At 33.4% G+C, this 25,254-nt stretch overlaps 1 protein-coding gene across 2 annotated transcripts; it reads right to left on the minus strand.

Annotated features, from left to right (window-relative positions):
* Positions 1–9,059: 9,059 nt before the first annotated feature.
* LOC143594734 (uncharacterized) lies at positions 9,060–11,130 on the minus strand. Of its 2 annotated transcripts, none has more exons than XM_077073977.1 (5): positions 10,612–11,130; positions 10,433–10,509; positions 10,305–10,341; positions 10,123–10,216; positions 9,060–9,949 (listed from the first exon to the last, which is right to left on the minus strand). In XM_077073977.1, the coding sequence occupies exons 1-5, from the start codon at positions 10,868–10,870 to the stop codon at positions 9,271–9,273; spliced, it is 1,146 nt and encodes a 381-aa protein (XP_076930092.1). In that variant the 5' UTR covers positions 10,871–11,130; the 3' UTR covers positions 9,060–9,270. The 2 variants fall into 2 exon arrangements, with proteins under 2 accessions (XP_076930092.1, XP_076930091.1); XM_077073976.1 differs by having other exon boundaries at positions 9,062–9,949; positions 10,123–10,222.
* Between the last annotated feature and the right edge of the window lie 14,124 nt (positions 11,131–25,254).

Raw genomic sequence — 25,254 nt, forward strand, 5'->3', positions numbered from 1 at the left:
TACTAACAAACACAACAAACACCAAACCAAACATAAACACAATTGTTTGATCAATCAAACACAATAATGTAAACAAAAAAATATTAAAAGCTACAAAAATATTGATCTCAAACACAAATTACCTAATTTTCTTTCCACCTCAGATGAGCTCACACATGGTGGTAGCATGTACAATAACCAAGAGCACCTGTTAGGTTCGTCGGTTATCTCCGTGACACTCGGAACGTGCAATGCATCTCCGTAACACTCCAAGTGTCGCAAGTATCTATGAAGTGTCACCATGTGGAGACACTTCTAGTGTCTCCAATAGTGTCGTCTGTACCTTTGGCAACATTACTAGTTTCGCAAGAAGTGTCTCCAGTAATACGCTACACAACCAGGAACGACCAGATCGATTAATTGATATTATAATTCTCAATTTTGAGACCCAACAATCACCTCTTAGAATCATACTGTCAATAGGATCAAATGATTAAATATTAGTCATTTTGGTTCTCCATCATTGTAAACCCTTCCTTTATGACATAAGATGAGAATTTAAACCTAACTGACTGAAAATAAAGTCACGTGATTCTGATCATCTTGTATTTGGATGAGTGTCCCTTGTACAACAATATGATCTTCAGCTCCGTAGAAAATAAAAATAAAAAAAAGAAAGAAAAAGAAGAAAACCATCTTCGAATACATTAAATAGCCACAGATTCATCATTGTCGAAGATATAAAAATAAAAAAAATTATTTCCAATCGTTTTGACAAATCTCCCTCAAATCTTCATAAATGTCCTTCAAAAAGTTCATCCAAAAAATTTCTCACAAACTACTATTTTTTTTTAAAGTAGCGTTGCCACAAGTGTTGCGAAAACAAAAACTGGCGACACTCTTAGTGTTGTCAATTATCTTTAGCCGACACCACAAGTATCACACTATAGTGTCTTATGAACTTTCGTTTTGAAATTATTGTTTCCAAGACACAAGTATCACTAAGAAGAATGGAAATGTTGCCGACGACACTGGGTAGAACACAAGGAAACATCAAGTGTTGCTATAAAGTGTCACCAAAAAACAAATAGTATTGTTAGAAAACACATAATTGTCATTAACTTTTGTTAGTTGGAAGTCTTGATGGAAGTGTTGTTGGAAGTGTTGCTGGAAGCGTCAATGTAAGAATATAGAGCGTTGCTGTAGGAATATGAAGTGTCGCCGGAAGTGTCAATATAAGAATATGAAATATCGTTATATGAACCTGTACATGAACCATGCCAGAAAAACGCGAAAAATCGCTTAAAAACTCTAGATCTAAGAACATTTTCACTTACATAATTCGGATGCAGATTTCACCAAAAACAACTAAAATCAACAACTGAAGCTCAGATACCAATTGATATTTCCTTAGATCATGATTTCAAGCTTGTTTTAGATGGAAATGGTAGAGACGAGTGGTTTTGGAAAATAAAAATCAATCAAATAAAACAAGATAAACAAATAATAAATCGAAATCTATGATATCACTAATCTCACCACACAAATTACACAACTTTCTTTCTACCCCTAGTGAACTCCCTAGGGTGGTGGCTCACACAATGACCAATAAACAAACGAAAGCCTAGTGGTCTATATATAGCCTCTTGAGCCTTGTTCTCAAAATCAAGCAGCTCGTTGGTGAAAACCCTTTTGTTTCCCAAGTTATCTCCACAACCCTCAAAAGTGTCGACATGCGTCTCCGCGACACTCCAGTGTCACCATTATCCATGAACTGTAACCATGTGTTGGGGTCACAGTTCTAGTATATATTGGAGTGTCGCAAGTACTTTCAACAATACTACTAGTGCCGCAGGAAGTGTCGCTAAGAAAGCTACACAACTAGAATTTACCGAATTAATTAAAAATACCATTCTCAATTTTTAAACTCAACAAGTCAGAAACTATGGGTGAGTGTTGGCATTTCCGATAACAGGAATAATTGGGCCACAACTTGGTCGTATCCAAGTTAGACTCCAATAAGTTGCTTTTGAACTAGCAATTCGTTAATTTATAAAAACTAAGTTATGATTTACAATTGTAACCAAAATTTTTAGTTATCAAGTTATTGTTTTTAGTTGTTTTGTATTTTATATTGAATTTGTAACTTGATAGGGTTTGCGACCTTGTTTGAGTTATTTTTATATTGGATTAAAGCCAATTATATAGTAAAACCAATGTTAATCGGTTTGATTGGAGTTGCCGCCCAAGTTTATCTTTAGTTACTCATATGATTTTAGCTTGATAAAAAAGCCCAAGATTCATCTATCACACACGAGCTCCACCCCTTATGGTATCGTGGTATAGGCATTGGTGTTACCCAACATAAACTGGGGTTTAAGCCTCACAAGAAATAAAAGAGGTTCAAGTCTCCGATGTGATAACAAGGTAGAGAATAAAATGTAGCTGTTAAAAGAAATATATATATACTAGATTTTATCCGTCGTATTACAAGGGTTGTTTTACATTATTCGTTTTTAATATTTGTATATGTATATGTATATTTGGATTTTAATTTTATTTATTATAAGAAAGTTAGTAATTAATATCCTTGAGGTTTGATAATGAAATGGTTTCACAAATAAAAGATATGTTATAATCCGGTTTAAAAGCTATCCGGGTTTGGTGATACCCATTACCCGTTTATTTTCTTTATTATAAAGTTGTTTCTTAATTATAAATAATATATTTTTTTAAAATAAAATAGGATATTAATTTTTAGTATATTCCTATTTTATAGGATTTTCATATCAAAATTTGATGAGATTATTTTTCTAATATAATGAGATGTTATAACCCGTTTAAGAGCTATCTGAGTTTGGTGAGACCTTTATCCGTGAATTCGGGTCAAATGCGTGAGAAGCCTTCATTTACAAATAAAGTAATCTGATGGCTTGAAAGAATGGTCGTTTTACATTTTTCGTTTTTTAATATTTATTTTTTGGATCTTAATTTTCTTTATTGTAAGAAAGTTAATAATATACTTAGGGTTTGATGATGAAAGGGTTTCATAAATAAATGATATGTTATAACCGGTTTCTGGATTTTGTGACCCATGACCCGCTTATGTTTTTTACTGTAAAAGTGTTTATTAGTTATAAATAATATCTTTTTCTTTTTAAATTGGATATTAAATTTTAGTATATTCCTATTTTGTAGGATTTTCATATCAAATAATTGGTAAGATTAATTTTTAATTTAATGAGATGTTATAACCCGTTTAAGAGCTATCTAGTTTTGGTAAGACCCATACCCATGAATTTGGGTTAAATCAATGAGAGGCCTCCATTTATAAATCAAGAAATCTGGTGGCTTCCATAAAAGGGGGGAGCGAGCACATCGCGACACATAGGATTTTTGGGTTTTTGCTTATATATATGTATATATATAGGGAGAGGATCAAGAGAAAACACATCTTTAGAGAGAAAACTTAAAAACTCCTAAAGAATTATTTTTAATTAAAAATAAAAAAATATTCTCAAATTTCTTTTTTTGCCATTATTCTTATATTTTCTTACCCTTTGCTCAAAAAAAATTAAAAAATTAATAAAAAATAAAAAATAAATAAAAAAAACCCGCTGTAATGCACAAACGTATTATTGTGAGATACCGTTGTATTACACATGTGTATTACTATGTATTTTGAGTTTAATAGTGTTTAATTGCATATATTCAATATTTGTGTATTGTATATGTGTAGTAGTGTTGTATTAAATAAAAAAAATAATAATAAAATAAAAGTCGATGTGGTGCACATGTGCGTTAATTTTGTATTACACATACGTACTAATGTGTACTCGATTTGTGTATTAGTCTTATTTTACATATATAATAGTGTATATCAAATATGTGCAATAGCGTTGTATTCTATGCAATACAAACACTTTTCCATATATGCAATCCACACTATTACACATGTGCACTATACCGACAAGGTTTTTTTTTATGGGGGAATCAATAACAACATATAAAAATAATGAAAAAAAACATCAAAAATTTTTTTTTTAAAAAAGTTAAAAATAGTTTTTTAAGAGATTTTAAGTTTTCTCTTTAAGAGGAGTTTCACTAGATGCAACCCATATATAGACACACACACACACACACACACACATAGAGGATGGATCTTGCGAGAAGTTGATCTGAACCATTGATTCTATGTAATCAATGGTATTCAATAAATATGGTGTTTTTGTAATTATTAAGAGTATATTACAACATTAATTTAAGTAGAAAATGATACAGTTGTCTTTTGAGTATGTATAAGAATTAATTTCTTTATCTCTTTCTATGTCTAAATAATAGCTCATCTCATACAATATAGTCTACAGTACACATTAAACCTTAAATACATATGAAACCTTAAATAAGAATACTGTATTTTTTTTTTCGCATATCCTACAATGCGTGTACATTATATTTGTTAAGCTACACAACATTTGAAAGTGTGCCTATACAATATTTGTTATGTCTACACAACATTTTAAAAGTGTACATACACTATATTAGTTTCTTCTACATTACATTAGATATGTCTACACAACATTAGTTATGACTACACAGGTACACAACATTCGAAAATATGCTTACACTACATTACGCAGCTATATCTACATTACATAACACCTACACAACATTAGTTGATTAAAATCGTGGAAAAAAAAACTTTACATTGAGATCAAATAGAAAAATAATAATAATTAACCATGTTATGGAATAAAATAATTTTAGATCAAATGCGTAATAATAACAAGGTTTTCTTTTTTTTTTCTTTCTTTTTTATTTTTTTTTACAAAATAAATTGTATGTGAATAAAATATTCACAAGAACTTAAAAAATTGTATGTGCTACGGATTATTACATCTAAAAACGTAAGATATGAATTATGTAAATATGTTAATCAAGCTGTTGCCTTTCTATTATTATTATTAGTACTACTACTACTACTACTACTACTACTATATAAACCAGTCTTTTGCTTGATCAAATACACACGTACACCTGTGCTGATTTCTATGTAATAATAACAATAATAATAAAAATAATAATAATAATAATAATAATAATTTGTAACTACGATTAGTTAGTCTTATCATTAACTAAGCCATTAATGAGTATAGTTACAAAACAAAACACTTTATATTTTACTAGTGTACCCATATATTTAAATAATTAGAAATTAAAAAAAATATGTGATTGGTTAAAATACTTCTCGCAATAAGAAACACTTCTGAAATAAACATAATCCTATACACACACACACATACACACACACACACACATATATAGGATGATTATTATTACAGAACTTTTAAATTATTCAAGAAATTGAAGGAAATCTTAATAACCAACGTTTTCAAACAAATTTTTGTATGTTAATTTTTTTTATTGTAGGTTTATTACTTTTATGTCTATATTTACGATTACAATTAAGAAATTTATTTTTACACATATCTAATTTTTTTTACATATATATAAGTTTGTTATTACATAAATTTTGCACATGTAAACTTGTGATTCATATATGTAATAAAAAAATTCATATATAAAATATGGTAAAATTGTCTCAAACAATGTTAAAATATGAAAAACATCAAAAAATAAATGTTTGATTGCTATGAGTTTCAAAAAGTTCTTAACTTTTATGGTGTTCTGAAATGACACTAACCATATATATATATATGTGTATATATAAATAGGCAAAGTATAGAATGAAACTCGCTTGAGTTGTGAAAACCCTATTTAATATCGGTTTTTTTTTCACATATAATATATGTTGTTACATTTAATACAAAGCATCGAATACATAAAAAAAATGTTTTGCTATTTTTTTACATTTTTTTACTAATTTTTATATATGTTTTTTGGAAAGAGAAAATATAAATTAACTTTTACATTTTTTATTATCTTTAATTATGGACCACAAGATTTAATATTTAATTAAAAACATGTGGTTGAGAATGAGTTTCAAGAGTTTTCACAAATAAAGTGAGTTTTTATTGTAACCTAACCCTTTATATATATATATATATATATATATATATATAAGCTGAGGATCAAGAGAAACCTTATCTTTAGAGAGAAAACTTAAAAACTCCTAAAGAATTATTTTTAATTAAAAATAAAAAGTTATTTTCAAACTTCCGTTTTTACCATTATTCTTATATTTTGTTACCCTTAACTCGAAAAAAATAAAAAAAATGTAAAAAAAAACACTGTAATGCACATATGTATTACTGTGCGATACCGTTATAGTACACATGTGTATTACTATGTATTTTTATGTTTAATAATGTTTAATTGCATACATTCAATATTGGTGTATTGTATATGTATAGTGGTGCTGTATTATTTCAAAAAAAGAATAATAATAAAATAAAAAGTCAATGTAGTGTACATGTGCGTTAATGTTGTATTGCACATACGTACTAACGTGTATTCGGTGTGCGTATTAGTCTTATATTGCATATATACAATAGTGTGTATCAAATATGTGCAATAGTGTTGTATTCTATGCAATACAACACTTTTGCATATACGCAATGTACACTATTACGCATGTGCACTACACCGACGAGCTACTGGAAAGGTGTATTTTTTTTTTTGAACAATAACAACATATAAGACTAATACAACACTATTGCTTTACTAAAACTCCTCTTATATATATATATATATATATATATATATATATATATATATATATATATATATTAAAATAAAAGTCAATGTAGTGTACATGTGTTAATATTGTATTACACATACGTACTAATGTGTATTTGATGTGCGCATTAGTCTTATATGTGTGTATCAAATATGTCTAACAGTGTCGTATTCTATGCAATACAACACTTTTGCATGCATATATGCAATGCACACAATTACGAATGTGTACTACACCGACGAGGTTATAAAAAAAAATCAACAATATATATATATATATATATATATATATATATATATATATATATATATATATATATATATATATATATATATATATATATGAAAACTCTTCTTAAAGAGAAGATTTAAAAACTCTTAAAAAATTATTTTTAACTTTAAAAAAAATTGTAGTTTTCTTTTTTCCTTTTATTTTTTATATGTTGTTATTTTTCCCAAAAAAAGAAAAAAAAATTTGTCGGTAACCTAGTCGGCGTAGTACACATGTGCAATAGTGTGTATTGCATATATGCATATGTGTTGTATTGCATATAATACAATATTATTGCACATATTTGATACACACTATTTTATATATGTAATATAAAACCAATACGCACATCAAATACACATTAATACGCATGTGTAATAAAGCTTTAACACATATATACACTACATCGACTTTTATTTTATTATTATTTTATATAATAAAACACTATTACACATATATTCAATACACCAATATTGAATATATGCAATTAAACATTATTGAACATAAAAATAAATAGTAATACACCGGTATCGCACAGTAATACGTATGTGCATTACAACGTTTTTTTTTTGCTTTTTTTATTTTTTCGATTGAAGGGTAACAAAACATAAAAATAATGACAAAAACGAAAATTTAAAAATATATTTTTATTTATAATTAAAAATAATTATTTAAAAGTTTTTAAGTTTTATTTTTAATGATAAATTTTCTCTTAATTCTCTTTCTATGTATATATTATATATCACCGCACAAACTCTTATTTTAGTGATTAAATCTTAAGTTTTATGTGGAGAAATAGATGGAATCTTTCTCACATAATCACATGGGAGGGGTTGATGTAGTTGTTTTATGAAATCCATGTAGTATGTTGGAATATCTCTGTTACCTAGGGATGCTATTAAACTAAAACACTTATTTCCAGGAATCACATGTACGTGATACACATTCTTTTTTAGTGACAATACAAATATTTCCTATAGAAACGTAAGGAAATGATGTAAAGTACCACTCTTTTTGCGCTAGTTAAATTTGTAGCATATGTGTTCTAAAATACAATTCATAAAGATCCATAATCACTCATGGCTTCTTGACATTTTAAAAATAGAGAACCAAAGTATATAGTTTTGTTTTGAATAACCAAAACAATTCATGGAAAACTTTAACTAGTTGAAGAGAGCTCAAGTACATCATTTTGAAGAAGAAAAAGTATGATTACACTACCACAAAATATCTTAAATACAAGATATGTCTCTTCAAATATAATAAAAAATTAAAACACATAGGACACTGTTTCTTTGTAACAACCAGGATATTTTTGAAGTAATCTTAAGAGCACCCACAGCGCCACGTCCATTGTTAGGTTTTCGTCCCAAGAACCATGCGCCACCCAAGTTAACCATTGAAGAAGTTTGCCAAGCCAAAGTTTGTAGTTGTAGACGGAGATGCAAACACAAAATCAGCTCCTCCCTCTCACATCACGTATATACATACATGTTATAAATATAGATTTAGTAACATTTTAATGAGTTTGTGGAAGTTTAATGTGGTGAAAAAAAGTGAGGGTTTTTGAAAAAGTTTGTAATATAATATGTCACATAATATGATTGCATCAAAATTATTTCTTTGTTACTGTGGTAGTTTTGATACAGTCCTTATATGCATGTTTCACTTGTGTAATAAAAGTGACAAAGTACATTGGAAGCATACGTAATCCTTAACAGTTAGCAAGCACAGCTATTAAAATTCTTAAAACACATGAATCTTGGTCTTAAGGAAAATACGTTACTGTTTTTAGTGTGTTTAATTTTCTTCATTTGTACTTCTAGTAGATGTAGAAAGATAGCTTCTAGCAAGTATACTAGTTGTATCGTTAAAAATAGATATAAAGCACATACTTCTTGTAAATTCAAAATAGAAAAAAGAAAAATCCCTTGTTCTTCAGCCAAGACACTTGCAGTTTTTGATTTTGGATATAGAAATTTAAATGCCAAAATAAAACTTTTTAGTTGGATTGTTTTTCCCTTTTATATTGATTGTTTGTTTGCAACAGCAAAAACCAAATGGGAGGAGGAATTTAACTTATCTATTGTATATATGTGGGGATCTAAAATAATTACAAATTAGGGTCTAAAGGCAAACATGTAGCTATGGTAACAAACAAGAAGATATCAGAGTATGACAAACAATAAAACAAGATTAATAAGCATATGGTTTTCTTTCAACTTCAGAAATTAGATGATAGAACAAAAAGAAAGAAAAGAAATTATAAGTGCATAATCTAGAACAAGTACCTCAAGATCTCACTTAGAATTTTGTTTCATTCATATAGTCAGATCCAGAGTACTTGCCCTTTTTGCGTTTTGATCATTACCATGATCATCTTCTCTTATTAACTTGTTTCTGATTCTTGAGAGGGAGGGTGAATACAATGACAATGACCAGTTACCTTCTTCTCCTTCACTGTCATCTCCTTTCAAACCTTTTCCGTTTTCGGTGTATCCAGAATGGACCTCAAGAGATAGATTCAAATCAAGGTCCAGAACAGAAGCCTTCCGCTTTGTTCCTTTATCCTTCCCAAGACTTGTGCTTTCCAAATCGATATTATCCTTCCCAAGACTTGTACTTTGCAAATTGATACTATCCTTCCCAATACTTGTGCATTCTAAATTGATGATGGTTCGTTGATGTTCTTGAGCGTTGAACATATTGAGATTTAAGGTGCAGTTTGGAAGCTTAGAGTATAGCTCTTGCAGCATCTCCTTCTTCTCAATCATTCTTGATCTATAACTATCATGAACATCCTGGATTCGGAAAGGAATTTGTTCACCTGGTAGACCATGATTAGTTTGGAGACTGGCACTTGTTTGTCCCAAGTGATTTAATGCCAAAATTCTATCTGCAGCCATGCTATAAAATCTTGGTTTTGTCTTTCCAAATGAACTATGCTCCTTCAAAGCGTTATGCATCCAATCAAGATTGTAGAGTGATGCATCTTCATACCTTTAAAAGGTAAAACCAGATGATTATTCAACTTTCAAGAGATGAAACACAAGAACATATTGAGATCTAGAGGTGTAGTAATGATACTACAAGAATAAAGCCACTGAAAACATATGTTTAACCATTTATAGTCTTATTTTTTTTTCTTTGTAGCAAGTTCAAATATGTTTTACCTGAAGGTTGAATCACATGTTCGGTTGTAACATTGAAGCATCTGTAATTGACTCAGGTTATAAATATTTGGATCTCCACTCTCAATCCTTGGATCTGCTACTGCAATATAGAAAAAATTTACATGAATTCGATTACCGAAAAGAAGATAGATACGAACAAAAACAATCATCAATCACCATACCTTGGCTTGGGTCATCGAATTTCTTGCTTCTATACATCTGATGAAAATAAACACCCGGAAGAGAAATCATCATAAGCTTTTGTTTATACTACAGATCTATATTATTTGTTTATTAGCAGTAGATGAACCTGTAAATGACTTTTGACATGAGCTATGTGAAGCCCTTTGACATTCATCAATTGAAGAACCAATTTTGGAGTTGCTTCTGCACAAAATGAAATAATAATTATCAAGCAAATTAAGATGTTATGGTATAGAAGCTCAATAACCAACAACATAAAGAAACCATGTATTATTGATCACTTACTATCTTGTCCACCAAGCCTTTCAACCGCCTGAACAAATCTAAGGTGCAAATCATTCGTCCACCGGAGTCTAGGCATCTTAGATCGGACATAAGGTCGAACGGATGGCTTCTTATCGCTCTCTTCTACCGTACTATTGCTAGAACTCCCTCCATCTTTCAACTCCATTACTTCTTTTGACTCGTTTTCTTCTTCTCCTTCCATATTCAGGTACGAATCTAAACTTTTCTTGGAGCACTTAGTTTCTTCACTTCTCTCCATGCTTAATTACTTGATCTTCCTTTGATCTCCTTTTGTTTGGAAAATATTGCTTTATGCGTTGAAATCATTCTTCAAACAAATAACCCTGATATCATTGAACACAGATGATTAGGCTTCTTCCTTAATTTCATAATCTCATCTTTCCATTTTAACAAAGAACCATCAAGTTCTAGGGATCATTAAATGCATTCATGAGACTTTAGACAAACATACCATCAACCACTTTGAAACCCTAGGTAGATAGATCTTTTTCAAAGATGCTCTCTCTGTCTCCTCTCTCTTGCCCTCTCTCTCTCTCTCTCTCTCTCTCTCTCTATCATGTAAGATAAATAATTCTGCCATCTATATTATATTCCACCAGTGGGTATGTATATCTATACATATACATATACACACATAAGCCTTACATGTACGCATCTAAGTTTTTTTTAACCGGACACCCGGGTAACCCTGAAAAATAGATTATCCTTCCGTTCAAAGAATAGAGGCGACAACAGCCCACCCAACAAGGAGGATACCCAGAATATGAAAACCCCCCTACTCAACCTGGAGCAAATCCTCGGTATTCAAACTCATGACCGTACATAAAGAAAACCATGGGGCTACCACTGGACCAATTGGTCTGGTATTTACACATCTAGATTTACACATCTAGATGCCTACACAAGTTATAAAATGTGGAAACAAATATATGGTAGGTTTCATATGAATTCGATCGCTATAGCACAATTCTTACATATACAATAATTTAATGGAGAGTACCAAATCTTGCATTGAGAAATGCTAAAAATATTCTAATAAGAAAATGGGGAAAAGACAGTCCGCTCGTTGATTAAATACCTTCTTCCGCAGAGAGCTACATATATATGACAAGAAAAATCAATTGTTTGTTTATTGAATAAGTCCAAATAAGTTCAAAGTAAACGTTTCCTCCATCTTTGTCTTGGTATCGCAGCATTTTCGATTTTTCTTGAAAGAGAAGAGAAACACCACTGAATCTTGAAACTTCTCACATGCGTTTAAAAATATGAGGTTTGCATTCACCACATGATTGTTCAATGACATACTTATACAACTGCAACTAAACATTGGTTATTTACCAGGAAGTATCACATTTAAAGAAACCCTACATTCCATTGACACATATTTGTTTTTGGAATATTGGTTTTAAATAATTCCAACTATGTCCTATTGGTAAATAGCAGTCCCAACTTTAAACTTGGTCGGTGGCAGTCCCAACTAAATGGGTATTTATTTTAAACGGACCCCAACTAACAGATGTTAACCCCGTTTGTGATTTTCTGACATAGACCTTCTTCTCCGGCCGCATCACGTTGGAAACCTGCAGCTCGCCTCCATTCTCCCTAAAATCGTTACACCGTCTCTCTTTATCTTTCCCATCATTCAAAACCTAACTGATGTGTCGCCGTTGTTGTCTCTGACGAAGTACACCCTCGTCAATCGTGCACCATTCGAGGTAATTGACACATCATTCGACTCGTTTTTGATCCCCTTAACAAAAGCCCTATGCTTATTTTGTAAATCATGTAACATTGATTTCAAACTTTTGAAAATAAAATCAGGTTTGGTATCTAGGGATTGGCCAAGAAAGAAGATGAAATCTACTTAATTTTCTAACTACCAATGTCATTTGAAGAGGGAGGGAGACGGTGTGACGATATTAGGGAGAATGGAGGCGAGTTGCAGGTTTCCGGCAAGTTTCCGACATGATGCGGTCTGAGAAGAAGATCCACGTCAGCAAATCACTAACGGAGTTAACATCCATTAGTCGCGACCCGTTAAAAACAAATACTCTTTTAGTTGAGACCACCACCAGCCAAGTTTAAAGTTGGGACTGCTATTTACCAATAGGGTATAGTTGAGATTATTTAAAACCAATATTCCTTTGTTTTTTTATCCAATGTTAGACAAACAAGCAATATCGAAAGGTCTTTTCATATCATTGGAATGAAAATCAATTCATCGTGAAGCAAATTACCATCTGCTTGTTCATATTGTCTGAAACTTGCGTATTACTAGGTCAGCATAGCAAAATTTATAGGACGACGTTATTATATATAGCATTTTTCCTTTTATTTTGTTGAGTTTTGATGTTCATGTATACTTTTTGCAAGTACCTTTAACTTATTTAACTACAAATGTGCAAAATTTATAGGACGACGTTGCACATTATATATATAAGTGTCTCAAAAAAATTATATGTCACTCTCTGGTTAATCCCCAACCTCTCTCAAGTCATCAAATTGCTTGATTTGTGATTTGAAGCTTCTCATTTTTAACCGAATTCGCATGCATGGGTCTCACCAAACCTAAATAGTCCTTAAATGGGTTATAACATCTCATTTATTTATGATACCATTTCACAATCAAACAATAATTTTCGTGAGTCACGGGTTCACCAAACCCGGATTACCGTTAAACGGGTTATAACATCTCATTCATTTGTAAAATAACAACATAATCTTCAAACAATAGTTTTCGCAGGTCATGGGTCTCACCAAACCCGTCTAGGTCCTATGAACGGGATCAAACAACCAAGTTCTTTGATCAATCTCCTAAAAGGTTAGCGGAAATCACCTTTAAGTAACTGAGATCTCGGATCTAGTTGTTGTTTGGTTATTTCCGAAAGTGAAAGATAAGATAGAAAGTGGGAGAGTTGGTAGAAAGTTAAGATAGATAAGTATGGCAAAGGTTGTGAGTACATGAGGAGCTTGCACTATTTATAGTTCAAGTCTCATGCACTATGTATTATTTCATAGGCCTAGTGGGCTTGTCTACAATGGCCTTATACCCAAACATACAAGTAAGGATAAAAGACGATTACATAATGATTTCGTAACAACGTACACAAAAGACTTAATATACAAAAAAGGGCCTAACAATCTCCCTCTATTCCTCAGTATTGTCTTCCGTGTTCATCCTTGGTCGATCTCGTACTCTAGGCACCCATCTTCTTGTAGTTGATCCTCAAGAAGTCTTCGAACAAACTTGTTGAAAGTCTCAACTATCTTGTCCGTATTCTGCTTTCCATGATCTTTTAGAGTATGTTGGGTTTTAGCAAGATTATCAAAGTCATAAAATGCCATTTTTATGAAAAACTCAGCAGAATAAAGTTTTAAATCTTGTTAATAGGTGTAGAAAACCAATTTTATACATGCAAAACCCAATTCCGGATCCATATACGAAATACATATTAACAAACACATGCATGTGACTATAAGTCCATGCAGGTTAACACTACCTTTCAAAACCAAGGAAGTGTGAAAGAGATGATGAAATGGTAGACAAGAACTTTAATGGTAGTTCCTTAAGCTTGCATACCCCAAGCTCCCGACAAGACACCTTTGATAGTTAGGACTTACACCTTAAAATTTTCTTCCTTCCTCTTTGGACTCCTTGGCCGAAAAATAGAGAAAAAAAGGGAGGAGAGAAAAATGTTTGTTACTTGTGAAGTCTTATGAGAGAAAGAGACAGATTTTGGTCTTTCAAAAGGTACCTCCCAAAGTCCCAATCAAAAACATTGTATGTCTCCACTAAATTTTGAAATAATAATAAAATAACAAAAGAGAGAAAGAGAGGGGGGGGGGGGGCTTTTCTTTCCCTTTCTTATTTTTATTATTTTGAAGGTTTCCATATATATACATATGTTATAAAACTTATATATATATATATATATATATATATATACATTGTGTTATAAATAAAACACATTATAGGTAACATGCTAGGTAACAATTTTAGCATATTGTTACTTAACCATCTTAAGTAACACTATAGGAATGCTCTCTCTCAAAGTGTAAATCATCCATATGATTTATTCATTTCACAAGGACATTGTATTTAGGAACCCTTTCCAAATAACATAAGTGTTAATATTTATTTACTATGATCATAAATAAACAAATATAATTGGTGTTTGTCTAACTTGTTATTGGGTATGACCCGACTTGGATCATAACATACTAGCCACATCAATAATAATATGTGTCTTGGGCAGAACGAGACCAACAATCTACCACTTGCACAAGAAACATAGAAGATTGATGCAAGCAACAAATATCGCCTAACTATGGTTTACTACCCCTAATAAGCATGACGAAGTGCCATTAAATAATATCATCCCCTTCAAGTCCCTTACTTGAAATGATTTAGGTGAAACTATCATTTATCCTTTTTGTCTCAGATGTCATGTCAAATCCAGAAAAATAAAGTGATCATTCTCTGTCGATTTAACTTAGCAGGCCTTAGACATATTGCTCTCAATGAATAAGAGGGACAAATCCCCTTTTGACTACATATGTCTCTCACAATCACTTTGTATCATACCTGATCTTAGACTTATGTACCGTCATGTTTCATAGCAGCGAAGAACTAAGTTAAAGTATAATATTTAGTGAATATCAAGACCCAATATGTATCTCAGGTCAGAGGATACTATGATATTCGCCTTTCCTCAAATTTACTTATTACCAATCACAAATATTCCATGTAGAAACATTTAAGAGCAGGTCAGTCCAATATTTATATCCCATAAATATCTATGAACCTTGGCAGCAACCTTTTGCTCTATATTCATACCTTATGAATATCCACCAATCCAAGTTCATAATAGTCCACCTTCATACTTGTTCCCACAAATATGAGCGACTACGGACATTTAGAATAATTAACTTATTCATGGATTTAAACATGCTAAAATGGAGCATAACTCAAAATATCATAATCATATGAATAAGTAAAAAACAATTGTTCCGATATCCAAATACAAAATAGTTCAAATCCAGTCACTAGAATATCGAAATCCTAAGGAACAAGTGTGACCTTCATGCTTTGGCGTTTCAAGGAGCTTCGTGAGTGGATCCGTAGTATTTCGATCGGTATGATCTTTGCGAATACATATCTTTCCTTTCTCAAACTCATCCCTTATGTAGGTGAACCTCCGCTCAATGCGCCTCGTCTTTTGATGTGCACGAGGTTCTTTGATTTAAGCAATCACACCCTCGTTGTCACAAAAGATTCCTAGAGTGTCCTGAATGGTACGGACCACCCCTAGATCGGCAATGAATTTCCTTATCCACACGCAGATTTTTGAGCTGCCAATGAGGCGGCGATGTATGCCGATTCTGTGGTGGACAATACTACCACATCTTGTTTTGAGCTCTTCCTAGAGACTGCCCCACCATTCATAATGAAAACATATCCCGATTGTGATCGAGAATCATCTCGATCGGTTTGGAAACTCGCATCCGTGTAACCCTTTACAACGAGTTTCTCCTCACCCGAACCGTATATTAGAAACATGTCCTTAGTCCTTCTAAGGTATTTCAATATACTTTTAACCGCCATCCAATGGCTACTTCCCGGATTTTGTTGGTATCTACTTGTCATGCTTAAAGCGCATGACACATCCGGTCTAGTACATATCATTGTATACATGATGGATCCAATAGCCGATGCGTATGGGATTCCTTTCATTATCTCTTGATCATCCTTTGAGCTTGGACATTGAGATGAACTCAATATCGTCCTCTTTGAATAGGTACCAAACCTCTTTTAGAGTTCTCCATTTTGAACCTTTTAAAGATTTTGTCAATGTATGTACTTTGGTTTAAACCTATCAATCGCCTTGATCTATTCCTATAGATCTTTATTCCCAAAATATAGGCGGTTTCGCCAAGATCTTTGATGGAAAAACAACTTCCAAGCCACGCTTTAACACCTTCCATGGTTGGAATGTCATTCCCAAATAGCAGTATGTCATTAACATACAATACTAAGAAAGTGATGATGCCCCCACTAGCTTTCTTATACACATAAGTTTCATCACCATTTTTGATGAAACCAAATTTCTTAACTTCTTCATCAAAACTGTGATTCCAACTTCTAGATGCTTGTTTCAATCCATAGAATGATTTCTTTAACTTGCATACTTTATTAGGATGTTGTGGATCAACAAAACCTTCGGGCTGAACCATATAGACATCTTCCTCAAGATGCCCATTTAGAAAAGCGGTCTTGACATCCGTTTGCCATATCTCATAGTCATAATGTGCGGCTATGGCAAATAAAATCGTAATAGACTTTAGCATTGCTACGGGAAAGAAAGTTTCATCATAATCAACCACTTGAGTTTGAGTGAAACCTTTTGCTACAAGTCTTGCTAAGTATCCAAGTTGCCATTCATATCGGTTTTCTTCTTGAAAACCCACTTACTTCCAACCGGTTTGGAATTAAGAGGTGGTACAACCAAATCCCATACTTGGTTGTCATGCATGGATTGCATCTCAATGTTCATGGCTTCAAGCCATTTGTCACAATCGGATTGTGACATTGAATCACGGTATGTGGTGGGTTCATCCGAATCTATCACATAGCATCCATCCATGAAAAATCCATATCTTTCGGGTGGATGACTAATTCTACCGGATTTGCGAACATTTTGTGTGTTTTGATCAAACATTTGATCATTAACATCCTTTTGTTGATTGCTAGTATCAACCAAACGTGTATCGGCTTGTGGTTCTCGATCCTCCTTAAGTTCCACCGTTCTACCAGTACCTTCCATAAGGAACTTAGTTTCCAAGAACTCGGCCTTTCGAGCAACGAATACCTTTTGCTCGGTTGGGTTGTAGAAATAATATCCCATTGAATCTTTGGGATATCCTACATAGATACACTTAGTGGATCGAATTTCAAGTTTGTTCTGGGTGTTGTTCTTGACATAAGCCTCACAACCCCATACCTTTAAATATGATAACGATGGAACCCTTCCATTCCATATTTCAAAATGCGTCTTATCCACTTTCTTGGTTGGGGCCATATTTAGAATACGGGCCGCGGAAAGCAAAGCGAAACCCTAAAATGATAGAGGCAATGTGCTTCTAGCCATCATAGATCGAACCATATCCAATAGAGTTCGATTCCTCCTTTCGGACACACCATTGTGTTGTGGTGTTCCGAGTGGAGTAAGTTGTGAGATGATCCCATGACTCCTAAGATGATCTTGGAAAGCATCACTTAGTTATTCACCTCCTCTATCCAAATGAAGTACTTTGATGGTTTTATCGAGTTGATTTTGTACTTCATTTTGGAATATTTTGAACATTTCAAAAGCTTCATCTTTGTGTCTTAACATGTACACATACCCATAACGACTATAATCGTCGATAAAGGTAATGAAGTATCTTTCACCATTCCTTGTCATTGCCTTAGAAGAACCAAATACATCCGTATGTATGATACCTAATAAGTCTTTTGCCCTTTCGTTTGTTCCACTAAAGGGGTCCTCGGTCATCTTTCCTAACATACAAAACTCGCATTTATCAAATGAATCACCTTCAATTGATTCCAAAAGACCATTCTTTTGAAGTGTTTGTATGCGGTCTTTGTTTATGTGACCAAGGCGACAACGCCAAAGATAAGTCTTACTCAAATCCATTTTGAGTTTCTTGGTGTTTGATTGATACAACGTGCTATCATAAGATGTGTAATCAAGAGTTAATTCATCAATGCCATTAGACGGCATTGCTTTAAAATAAAAGACATCATTCATGATAACACAAATACAATCATCCATAAATTTGAAATCATAACCATATTGTCTTATTAAAGAAGCAGAGATAATATTCGCAGACAAACTAGGAGCATACAAAACATCATTTAAAATAACTTCCAAACTATTTGAAAGCTTCAAAATGTAGTCTCCTCAGGCTTCGACAACAACCTTAGCTCCATTGCCCATGAAGAGACTAATATTTCCTTTCTTGAATCCTTCATTTCCTTTGAACCCCTGCAACAAATTGCAAATATGAGTTCCACATCTGGTATCCAATACCCATGTGTTAGAGGAAATAATATTAAGATCAACATGAATCATGAAAGTTGTACCCGAGGTTTGCCCCGCATCCCTCTTAGATTTCAACTCCTTTAGATAGGTTGGGCAATTCCTCATCCAATGCCCTATCTCCCCACATCTAAAACACGGATCCTCCACGCAAACCTTTGCTTTTTTCTTTTTTGGTTTGGGTGGTTTCGCTTTACCTTTCCCTTGAACTTGCCCTTGACTTGTCCTTTAAATTTGGCAACCTTTGCCTTGGGTTCCAGGTGATGCCTCTTCCTATTTCCTCCTTCATTGATCGTTAGAACGGGTAAAACCTTCTTACCCATTCCCATCCCGGCTGTCTTGAGCATTGCATGAAGCTCACCAATGCTCTTGTCCCACCCATTCATGTTATAATTCATAACAAAAGTCTCAAACTTCTTGGTTAGCCCATTTAGGATCAAATCCGTGGCTAACTCTTTTGAGATGGGATAATTGAGGCGTTCAAGACGATCAATGTGGCTTTTCATTTTGATCACATAAGAGGAAACCGATTGGGTTTCTTCCATACAACATGCATAAAGCGCTCGAATCGTTTTGAAGCGTTCCACCCTAGCTTGTGTAAGGAACATTTACTTAAGTTGGGTGATCATGTCGAATAACCCATGAAGTTCAAAACCTTTTGAATCTCGGGAATCATAGTTCCTAACATGAGGCAAGAAACTTGCACCGAATCCTCGTTGTGTTTTACCCAATTGTTTTAGTTATCGGCATCGTCAATGCTAGGTTCATCGGGAATAGGATCCTCTATTACGTAGTATTTCTTTTCTTTCTTGAGAACGATTCTCAAGTTTCGATACCAATCCATAAAGTTGTTATAGTTTAGACGATCCTTATCGAGAATAGATCTTAGTGATAGGTTATTAACGGGTGAGATAATAACGTTAGGTGGATTGTTGATTGCGGCCATCTACAAGTTTAGCAAAGCTCAATTTTAGTATTTTTGATATCAATAATTAATTTTAATCTTTAATACCCTTTATGTCTCCTAAACAATTAATGATTAAAATCTAGAACCTAATGTTACATTCAAATAGTAGTTAGGTGACCTTTATCCTACTATTTAAATTAACAAGGTAGTCAACGTTTGACGATTGCAACCCTTTGCAACTTCTAGTTTTATGGGATTGGTTAAACATCTTATGTTTAGTTCGCATGTTTAATCCCACCAACACCATTGCACGCCATGCTTCGGTGACCCTATTCACATGGTTTCCAATTTAAGTTGTCCTACATATACACACGTGTGAGTTTACATATACAAGTGGTTAGGTGACCTTTATCCCACTTATATGGTAAACCCACCTCAAACTCACAAGTTTCCTCCAATGTGGTTAGGTGACCTATATCCCATATCGAGTTCTCAAGTGATTTGAGTGTTGTATAAAAGGATGGTGTTTGACTTATTTTATAAAAGTGATTTTCGTTTTCTAAATTCTAGATTGGAAAACAATTTATGTACCTTCCATTTGCATGCATTTAAATGTATGGTACTTAGTTGAAAACCCCATTTTCAAAGTTTCTATTAATAAAACCCATTTTATTGTGAAATCATTAGTCTTTAATAAAACCAATTTTATTACCTAACGATTTCTAAGGAACCATTTTTATGCTAGTTGTTGATTTTAAGTTGTTAACAATCCAAATTGTAATAGCACAAGCAAAAGTAAATCAACCAAACAAGCATAAAACATACAACCACAAGTTCATAACCATATCCTCCTAACGTTGACTACATTTGTTGACCGAAGCCAAGTGTGCCAAAAAGTCTCTCCTATGGGACCCATAAAAACATAAACTTGTGTCGGTGAACTCCCACTTGATCCCGCATCCAAATGCTCCAAGTGTTCACTCCATGTTGTGGTCTCCATGATTTTATTTGGGTTTCCTTCCTTGCATCTTCTTTTACAAAAAAATATATCCTAATATATTTTTCTCTAGTAAAAGGAATACATCTAACCTACTTATTATTACAAACCAAATGAATGAATAAATAGATTACAAAACCCAAAAAAATATTACAACCATATCAAATGAAGAAACCACCAATTGAATGAACAAACACATCAACACAAACATTCGACCAAACACAAGGCCATGGCTAGGTTATGAACATCCATTAGACATCCAAATATGCAATAACACAAGACCAAAAATGGTTCCCCTTCACCCCTTAAAACTGTCGGCCCATACAAACCAAATCGAAAGTTTTTGGGTTTTGTCCAAACAAAATAAGCAATCATCCAAATGACCTAGTTTTTCAAGATTACCACATGCATGTAAAGTATAATCTTATCCATGGGGTAACAAAAATCCCTAAAGTTTTTGGCCAAATAGTAAAACCCACCATAAACCCGAAAATTTTTGGGTCTAATGAAGCATGCATCCGTATAAGTGGCTCTTGATGCCATTGTTGGGTTTTAACAAGATTATTAAAGTCATAAAATGCCATTTTGATGAAAAACACAGCGGAATAAAGTTTTAAATCTTGTTAATATAAGGTGTATAAAACCAATTTTATACATGCAAAACCCAATCCCGGATCCATATACGAAATACATATTAACAAACACATGCATATCACTATAAGTCCATGCATGTTTAGACTACCTTTCAAAACCAAGGATGTGTGAAACAGATAATGAAATGGTAAACAAGAACTTCAATGGTATTTACTAAACAAATATAATTGGTGTTTGTCTAGCTTGTTATTGGGTATGACCCGACTTGGATCACCACGTACTAGCCACATCAATAATAATATGTGTCTTGGGCAGACCGAGACCAACAGAGTAGGCAAAGGAAACTAGTACAACTTCAAATATCTTCTTTGCTGAGACCCATCAGCTCGTGTTCATCGAACACACACAAAGGATGCATGGTTCGGCATTGAATAACGGTCTCGCCTGTGTTATTGTCGAACTCCAGCATAGGAATTCATGGAGAAGATTGGGCTCGAACGGCTCTCCAAGATATACTTCTCGACCTTCCCTGGGTATCTTGAATCTCCTAGCTTTTCCGTGGATGATGTAGTGTGTGGGTCTCATTGGGTATATTTTGTGGGTGGTATGGTGGTTTGGGTTCTGCGGTGGAGAGCTTGATGATCAAGAACGGGGCCTTATTAGAGTCCATGACCTTCCGCAAATGCTTCAGCAACTGCTCCTCCCCCTATTCTTCCTCAGCCTGTTTAGAAGAACCACCAGTAGAAGGCTTGCCGGTATCCTCCTCCTCCTCCTTCTTCTTTTTCTTCTTATTCTTCTTCTTCTTCTTCCACATCCATCTCAGTCTCCTCGTTGGCAGACTCAACAGCCTCCTCACTTTCGTCACCAGACACATCCCCAATAGGCTCTGTCTTACTAAACAACCCACACTTCCTCCCTGGAGTCTCTCCTCTATACATATAGCCTCTGCTAGATGTACAACATGGCCTCAAGTACTGTCCTGTCTTCTTCACTGTCTGCTTCACTGTCCTCAACTACATATATAGGCTTAGGCACATCTGGCATTAGATCATCAAAAAGCATCCGCAAGAGCCTTGGATACATCATCAAACTGCTATTAATCGAGGCATTGGTTATCATGTGTAGGAAGATCAGCCTCGAATAGCTGAACTTCACCTAGTTTGTCAGTGTAGTCATGACACCCGCCCAGTCTGTCCTTAGGCTATCAAAACCACCTTTCATATCTAACAGACAATGTACCCCAATGTGGAATAAATATCTCTAGTAAGGAGGGATATGTCTTTTCTCTAGAGACTTTCATTGGGTGTCATATCCGATGTCATTCACAAATTGCTACAGATCTGCTCTTTTGGCCTTCTGAAAGTAATGAATCTCTGCATCCTTTATGTAGAGAGCTCGTTTGATGTCTGCTTCAGTAATAGAAAGGCTCTTCCCCGCCACCTCAGATTTGAGAGACATAGAGTTTTTGGAACCTCTGGCGATGGTCCAAAACTATTTAATCCAGCACGTATGGATGTCTAGATTAGCCATGATGGCATGCAAGTGGTGTCTCTTGTAGGCCCTTAATCATGGAAGAAAACACCTTGTGTTTCGTCTTCTTTGGAAGAACTATTTAATCCAGCATGTATGGATGTCTGGATTAGCCATGATGGCATGCATAAGTGGTGTCTCTCGTAGGCCCTTAATCATAGAAGAAAACACCTAGTATTTCCTCTTCTTTGGAAGATCGAGAGGGAAATACGTGCTTTGTTGTTGCAAAAAAAACATCAACAAATGATTAGAACATGTATTCAGTAGTAATAATAATAATAATAATAATAATAATAACAAGGTGATATATAGTTACTGTATTTACAAAATTGAAAATTTTAGCAAATTGAAAATTTTGAAATATTTGCTAAGTATGAACCAATCGCGTCGCTTAAGATAGAGTTCACATTGCATGGAAATTGAATCACATTGCATGGATATTTGAATTGCATTGCATAATATTAATCTAGTTGTGAAAAGATTTTAGTCGTATCGCATGAGTTATGCAATGCGATTTAAATGCATATGCGATCCGATAGACATATTATGCGATCCGATTGAAATATGCAATCCGATTGATTTGCTCAGGCGATGTGATTTGAAAGTCTTAAGTGATGTGATTTAGATTTCTTTTGTCCAGATTCATCAATTTCACTCGGATCCATTCGTCTAAGTCCGATTCGTCCTTTTGTATCATATTACACTCACAATCACAACCAAAGCTAATCAATTGGACCCTAAGTGGTCCGATAAACCCTAATATACAAACTCTATACAAAATGAAATAAGATTGCAAGTAAATTTCTTTTAATGATCCGTTGAGATGTTTAAAACAATAAACTTTGAGTATTTTAACAGAAACGTCACACACACATACATCGGATTCAATCAGTGGTTCATCTTAACCGCCGATGAACCAAGAACAGAGAATATGATTAGTAAGGGTGTTCAAAAGTATCCGAATCCGTATCCGAATTATCCGACTATCCGTATCCGAACTTTCTGAATTTTTTGATATCCGAAAATTCGGATATCCGAATCCCGGATATTCGAAAATTCGGATTCGGATTCGGATACCGGTTTTCAGATTTTTCGGATAGTTCGGATATCCGAACTATCCGATATATTAATTTTAATTTTTTCTAATTTATTTTATATAACAGATACCAACAACAACCCTAGATCTATTTTCATAATTTGCAATGCCTCTTCTTTTCTTTTCTCCACTCAAGACCCAAACCCTAGATCCAGCCACCACCACCACCGGTGTCGACCACCACTCGTCTCCACCACCGTAGTCACTCGTCTGCAGCCTCCACCACTCGCCTCCACCACCGTCAGTCACTCGTTTCCAGTCTCCACGACCGTCGCCGTCGACAAAGATCAATCCACTTTTCATGTTAATTTGTTGTTGGCATGGATGTTGGAAACTTGGAACCATGGAGTAAAGAATTGGAAGATTGATTTGAATTCTCAAGATGTTTGTTTTGGAATAATGTGTTGTGTTTCTGACTTTATTTTGAACAATGAATTGTATGTTATTTGGTTGTTTTATGTTTAGTTTGTTTGATTTGGAAACTTGAATTCTTGAGATGAATATGATGATGAACAGAAACCTTAGATAGATTAGATGTAGAGAGTCTGATTGTTTGTTGTGTGTTTTGAATTCTTGAGATGATTATGGTTTTTTTTATTATTAAAGCATGTTTTTTTTTCGGATATTCGGATATCCGAAATTTCGGATATCCGAACTGCGGATATCCGAAATTTCGGATTCGGATTCGGTTAGTGAAAATCACTATCCGAAAGGTTCGGATATCCGAAACTTCGGATATCTGGTTTTGAACAGCCCTAATGATTAGTGATGAGGATTAATATGATGTTATACCGTAGGTGTAGTATCCATAACGATAAGATCAAGTGCAATATGAAGAAATTTGTTTGCTATGTGAGTAAGAATATGTGTTTGGGTAGAGAGAGAGAGAGAGAGAGAGAGATATGGGGGGTTTCTTGAGAATGTAAATGAAAAGTGAATGATATTTGGGTTGGTCCTTTATATAGGTCAGCTTATCTCTCGATATGGTTAAAACATCTCGATTTTTAAACGATTTTACATTCTCACTACCCGGATTTTAAAATAATTACAGATTTATACCTTGAAAATATATACACATCGAATCCAAACACTAAAATATATACATGATATATAATGTTATCGGTCAACACGTTGGCAACATGTGCAAACGAATCCTTTTGTAAATCAATATAAAATAAAATAAAGATAAAATATTTACATAATTTAAAATTATGATTAAAAAACACAAAATAAGATATAAAAAAAATAAAAGGTAAAATTGAAGATAAAAATTAAAATTAAAATAAAATATTAAATAAAATGAAAGGAAATAAAATAACTTAAAATACTATTTCAAGTTAAAAACAAATAAAAAAATAAATAATTAAAGATAAATTTTGAGTAAAGATGAAATTAA

The sequence above is a fragment of the Bidens hawaiensis genome, unplaced genomic scaffold, assembly GCF_021521415.1.
Source record: "Bidens hawaiensis isolate Kalapana, Puna unplaced genomic scaffold, B.hawaiensis_p1.1 tig00044138_1, whole genome shotgun sequence".
Classification (NCBI taxonomy): domain Eukaryota; kingdom Viridiplantae; phylum Streptophyta; class Magnoliopsida; order Asterales; family Asteraceae; genus Bidens; species Bidens hawaiensis.

Bases quoted from the DNA above. Each gene is read 5' to 3' on its own strand.
- LOC143594734 (XM_077073976.1), bottom strand. From the start codon at position 10,870: ATGGAGAGAAGTGAAGAAACTAAGTGCTCCAAGAAAAGTTTAGATTCG. The intron at 10,510-10,611 runs GTAAGTGATCAA...CATTTTGTGCAG, and splicing joins AAGGCTTGGTGGACAAGATA to AAGCAACTCCAAAATTGGTT. The intron at 10,223-10,304 runs GTATGGTGATTG...TCTATATTGCAG, and splicing joins ATTCGATGACCCAAGCCAAG to TAGCAGATCCAAGGATTGAG.